At 30.3% G+C, this 6,468-nt stretch overlaps 1 protein-coding gene across 4 annotated transcripts in view; it reads right to left on the bottom strand.

Annotated features, from left to right (window-relative positions):
* Positions 1-4,695: 4,695 nt before the first annotated feature.
* LOC117175011 overlaps positions 4,696-6,468 on the bottom strand; it is a 40,077-nt gene continuing 38,304 nt past the window's right edge. For all 4 annotated transcript variants that reach the window (XM_033364507.1, XM_033364510.1, XM_033364508.1 and 1 more), the window contains exon 3: positions 4,696-5,260. In XM_033364507.1, the coding sequence (XP_033220398.1) occupies positions 4,854-5,260 (407 nt within the window). In that variant the 3' untranslated portion in view covers positions 4,696-4,853. The remainder of the gene's footprint in view (positions 5,261-6,468) is intronic.

Here is a 6,468-nt window from a genome sequence, read left to right as displayed (position 1 = left end):
CCCCCCCCCCCCCTCCAATCGGTTTTTGTCCAAATGTCCACGTTTTGAGACTCCCTGCATCCAAAAAGCATGTTTTTACGAATGTGTCTGTCTGTCTATCTGTTTTTTCATCTGTGTGTCTGTAGATTTTTAGTTTGTTGGCACTACAACTTTCGAAATAATTCACAGATTTTATTGGCATTTAGTATACTCTTTTATTAACTTAAATCGAAGGTCGAGTTCGTTAGCCAGTCATTTTGCATGAAAATGTAAAAAGCTGGGGAATTTAAAAATTTTTTGAGACCACTTTTTTCAAAATGTGGAAATTCTATGTATGGTTATTCGTTGTATTAAAAAAGACAAACAACACAAGCTACGCAAAAGAAGAAGATGACAAAAGTTGTTAATCCAAAAAAGAGCTACAAATTCTTAATCATTTTCTGATAGGATCCGCAGTTTTTGATTCATTCGTAACAAATAAAATTTTAAATAAACGAAAATTTAATGTTGGGATGAATGGCACAAGTTCTAAAAAAAATAATAGGCACAAGTTTAACATCCAAAGAAGAGTGAAAACTCATACAAATTTGTCCTCAATATAATAGTTGTAAATGAGTCACGTCGTTTATAGCAAAGTAATATATTATTTACTTATTTTCTTTATTTACAAGCTCCTGCATTTGCAAAGCCTGGTCATACTAGTTTCGTCAAAGTTTCTTACCAATGTTGAAAAGTGTAAAAGTATTAGAAAGTGATTAGTGCCAATAAAAGATGCAAGTGATTAACATTTATTAGTTTAAGTTGAATAAAGTGATTGTTAGTGATAGTTAGTGACTTATAGAAGAATCAGTAATAGGATTTCTCGAGGTTGCGAATCTCCAGGAAGCATCATATCTCCACCATGCCCATAAGGATATCCAGTTGACTGGCCGTATTCAAAGAGAGCGTGCAGATTGCGAGCTTGATTCTTAACTTCTTATTCATCAAAACAATCGGTTCTTTGAAGATCGAACACATTTTTTAACGAAGAAAAAAAATTGTTCTACTTCATGTTTCATTTGCTTATGGCATTTCTCAAATTCGAACATCGATTGAATTATTTCACTCGCTTCAAATAGTATCTCGCTCTTCTTCGAGTTGGACCAAGCGCTCGAATGACTCGAGTGAAAGAGTTAACTCGAACTTCAATTGAATCGCTTGACTCGATTCAAGCGACAGCTCGCTCGTCTTCGAGTCAGAATTCACCTGAAGGAGTTGAGTGGGAAATGCACTCGAACGAAAAGTGGAGTTTCACTCGAATCAGAGAAGCGGGGTTTTCACTTTTCTGCGAGTCACATATCACTTGAATTAAGTGACTTTTCACTCAAGAAAATTGAGAGAGTGTCTCTTTGTTTTAAACATAAGAAATTTCAGGTCCAAGGTTATATTTGAATTTAAAAAAAAATGCATTTAACTCAATCAAAAAAACATGTTTTTGCACATCCAAATAATCAAAACCTTTCATTGAATTTTCAATTTATTATTTTTTCCTAGCAAAAACTGTATATATTAAAAATTTGCCATAATTTTTAAACTAATACAAAATTTATGCGAATTCTAAAATAGAAAAAAAAAGAACAACAAATATTAACCGCACTGAAAAAAAATGTTTAGGTATATTACGTAGAATTATTGCTATCCCAGCTAGAAGGTATCGCTGGATTTTCTTGCAGACAAAATATAGGCACAGTACTTAGAAAATTTAGCTGTCATACCTATATGTGTATTGCTAAACAAGTAAAGGTGTCACACCTAACCAGGTTTAGGTAGACATTCTAGGTAAAAAAGATAGCTAAACTTGATAACCTATCTATAGCTATATTTTCTGGCTGAAGTGCTTATAATTTTTCTAGCTAATACGGTATGATTATATTGATTATGCTTACATATTTGAATATGATTAGATATTTCTAGGTATGATGAGGAAAAAATATAACAACCTTATATATAAATATTCAAATCTTTATTTATGTATCAGATGCATAAATGAATTAATAATTAAAAATCTTAATTTGAACATAACCAGTTATAATCAATACATATCAATATGTATTCAATAGGGCGTATAGAAAAAAAGTTGTAAAAAAATCTTAAGGTTATATTACTTTCACTGATAAAAAAATACTCACTTGCCTTTGAAAACTTCAATAAAATTCTCGAGGTTCCAGGTGATCGAAACATCTCTTATTTCTGTAATCGGCTCCATCATTGTCGTTGAATGTTTACAATATTCATTTTTTAATCCTCGCAAGCCACAAGACACTAGGAACGAGCTTTTTGCATTTACGAAAAGGCCGGGCGCTAGTGCTGTGCGAACCAATGCAAGGGGGTAATTTTAAAAATACATTTTAATTTATAGGCATAAAAGTGATGTTGCAATTATTTCAGATTAGAAGTTTTAATAGATAATAAATATTTATTGTATATAATAATGAATAAAAAATGACTTTGAGCTTATGTTTACTTGCAAATATAAGTTTCTAATATTACAATACTCGTATAGCCATACAGAATCTAAATTTTCTAGGCGAAGGAATATAGCTGCTGTGTTTAAACGGATTAGATGTACGAACAAACTAATTATAGGAAATATGCTGTTTGATCATTACTTCTACAATATTTAGAAAATGAGGACAGAATTTTCTCCCAAATTTTCTTTCTGCAGGAGACAGATGGTTTATGTATCTTATAGCTATCTAGTTTGCAGTTCTACATAATTTTTATTGGAAATTCAGCTATATCTCCCCAGCAATATATTTCTAGTTACAACATCTATACCAGTTTTTTCAGTGCGATATCAAAATTATTTTTTCTTTAGATTTTTCGGATGTCAGCCTGCACAATTATTTTCCATCAGCTCAAACGTTTCCAAATTTTTTAGCATTCTCACTCCCCCCTAAAAAAGTGCAATGCAATTTAATATTTTATGTAGACTAATAATTTGTTTTAGAACTTATGAAATAATTGCTAGGTTCATTCAGAAGAAAATGTAATAAGTTTTTTGTTTAAAGAAAAGAAATCAAATGTTCGTTTTATCGAATGAGAAAATATTATAGAAAAGGAAAACTGCCTAAAATATATCGTATGAAAGTCAACATTTCAATTAATTGTTTACACAGTTCTATTATTAGTTTCTGTTTATATTTGATATATATTATTCTACTTATTTGCTTTGAATAGTAAAAAATATATAATTTTTCTGGTAAATAATCTTTATGACTATTTTTCAAATTAGCGAAAAGAAATTCACATGAATGTGTTCAATATTATATTATTTATATCCAAATAGATTTATTAAAAGAAGTATTATACTCGTTTATCAATTCCGTTAAACACAAAACAAGTCAAATTATTCAATCAGCAAATTTGACAAACCACACCAATTATGATGCACATTTGATGACCAGTCATATTCGTAATACTCAAAACTCGTATATTTTTTGTCCATAACAATTGTACATCATTGATCAAATCTGATCATTCAATTAACTTTGATCAAACGGAATCGAAGTATTAACGAAATTAAAATTAGATTTTTGTTGCAATCTAAAAAGTTTAAGATTGCCTAAATTTGCTTTTGATCTTGAAATGTAGACGCAAGATTGACTCGAGCTTATCAGTAAGTCTATAATTAACCTGATAATAGATACAGTACGATATTCTTCTTTCTTCACAGTTTTGAAATATTTAATTGGCTTTCATCTTAAATTTTCTTTTAAATTTGATTTTTCTTTAAAAAATATGAGCAAATTCTTTTAAAAAAGATATATTTTTGCCTGCTACGCAATAATACATCTTGAATGGAAATGTATTCTTTTTTCGAAAGTAAGAAAATTCATGAAGTTTATTAGGTTTCGTGTTGAACAAAGAAAAATGATCAAAATGTACTGCAACACAATTCAACAGTGACTATTTCATATTAAGCAATTCAATTGTTTTTTTAGTTTTGACATTGATTAAGAGAGCGAACGTGAAAGTTCAAACTGAGTTTGTACGAAAATGAGTTGAAACAAAATTGATTTCCTTGTTTTTCTGTGTATCTAAATTTAAATGGTTAGAAATTAGAATATTGTCACTTCTAGAATACATATAAGTAAATTAGGAGTAAGCGAAAAAAATATGAGTCCATTCGAGATAATTTCTCAATAATTAGACAAATGTTGTATCTGAAAGGCACCAGAACTATTACAAAAATTCAAATAGTATCATATATTTTAAAGGTTGAAAAACTTTTAAAGCATGGTTTCAGTATAAGAGATTTTTTTGAACCAATTAAGAACCAATAATCATATTCCTCTCTGATGAAATCATGCATAACTCATTTTATCTAAAAACGAATTAATCTAGCTTTGTTTGCTTATTCCCATAAAATACAAAGGTAATTTTCAACGTGAATACAATAAAGTAAAATAAACAAAATGTTCAAAATAATTCTTGTGTTCTTATTTTGAAGCAATGACTTGCAAATACAGTAGATTTGTTAAGGTCATGTAGCCTATTTACTTATATCAAATAATAGTTTAATGTTTTAATGTGAACTATTTTCATCTGGAATTCATAATTTGGATAATTAAACAAGTTTTACATATGACCTAATCAACTATAAAAATATACGGATTTTTCAAAAATAATAAGATTTTGCGTGCAAGAAAAGAAATTATACAACTAATTATTTTTTCAACATGTATTGTCCCTGCTCGTAAGGCATATAATGTTACGAAGGAATAATGTAAAACCTTACATACAGACTTAGAACTTATTTTAATTTGTAGTTTTCAGTAATGCAAATATCTTATATATATATATATTAATTAAATTATTAAAAATCTTAAATCCTAAATGCCTAATGAGCGCCTAAAATCAATTGACTGACCGCTCCGGGTCCAGGTCCGCGTCTTCCAGGGTAAAGGACTCAGTCGAGAAGGATGTTCATAAGAAGGCATGTTTACAGGATTATTCGCCATGTCTTCTTCATCCATGATACGCATACGTTTTGGGTCCTTTATGTATATTTTAATCCGTTTAGGATCCTTCGGTCCACTCATTATGGGACGAATCATATTATCAGCAATATCTATTATTGCAACATGGTATGCATTGTCATCTGAGTCTATCCACTCAAAAGGTTGCTCCAAAGGGATATATTTATCGGGTAAGTGTGTACCACGATAAATTATTTTAGGAACTCGCTTAAAACCAAATTTCCCATTAAAACAGCATGAGAGAATTGAATATCCTGATTCTGTAAGGGAATAAAATATATGAATGAAAACGACAAATATAGGGAAGCGAATTCAATATTAGTTGATTATTATCTTATACACGGAACATTATTTTTTTAGTGCAACCACTCGAAAAATCCATCGGACTCAAACTTCTGGAAAGTATAGTCATATGTATTGCATAGGAATTTATAGGAAAATAGGTCCAAAGTTGCTCGGGGTAGAGCAGTACAGAAAATAATAAAGTTTAGGTTTAAACAAATAACGAGTACCAAGATGTACTAAAAAAAATCGGACCATAATTGGTTCATGTTGAACAATACAAATGTTGAAAGCAATTCAATTGTTTTTCACGTAATATATTGATCAAGAGAGCGAACCTAACTCAAATTCAGAATAAGTTTTTTTTTTAATGATCTAAATATATCAACTATCTACTTTTTTTTAAGGATGTCAAAAGAAAAATCTTGAGAAAAATTCCGAAAAATGAGTTACATCTATAACTTTCTTGTATTGACGTGTTGCAAAAACGTTAAATTTGCATGCTTCTCGTAATTAGCCTTGTTTTAAACAACATACGGTACAAGTCCGATAACTTTGCAACTTCGGCGCTGCAGGGGCGGGAAATTCCAGGAATTGCGGACTAATCGGATGCCCCCTCTAGTAGCACGATATTAGGTGCGCACATACGTAAATCATGGACGCAAATCATGATCAAAATAGCACACGTAGTGGGAAAACCACAATTAGTGTGCGTGCCGTACGTGTGATGACTTTTTAAGGAAAGTGTACACTTATCGGACGGCAAGTTATCGGACTTCTATTGTATGTAAGTTTCTTTTTTTTATAATAATTTCTGTTAAATATGCTAACTGTACCCTGTTCTGGCTCTTGAAGTTACAGTTTATATTTTATTATACAAATTATGTTATTATTTTTGTAATGCCTTTTTTCTAATATAGGCCAGTATACGTCAGGAATATCAAAATCTGTAAGTGGTCGTTCGACTTCAATGAAACTTTATCAAATTATAGTTCTATATAAGAGACTCCTTCGACCTAAAGGATTTTTTTTAATTTTTAAAATTTTTGGACTTACTCCATATTGCTAATTTATTCTAAATTTATTATATATATAATTAAAAATTTGTCATAAGGATAACCGCAGGATTTCGCCGGGAGCGGGTGCTAATCTGAAAAATTGCACCCGCTTCCAGCGAAATCGCGGT

The sequence above is a fragment of the Belonocnema kinseyi genome, chromosome 6 (genome assembly GCF_010883055.1).
Source record: "Belonocnema kinseyi isolate 2016_QV_RU_SX_M_011 chromosome 6, B_treatae_v1, whole genome shotgun sequence".
Classification (NCBI taxonomy): Eukaryota; Metazoa; Arthropoda; class Insecta; order Hymenoptera; family Cynipidae; genus Belonocnema; species Belonocnema kinseyi.
Note: the sequence above shows the minus strand (reverse complement) of the source record. Positions and strands in the feature narration are given on the sequence as shown.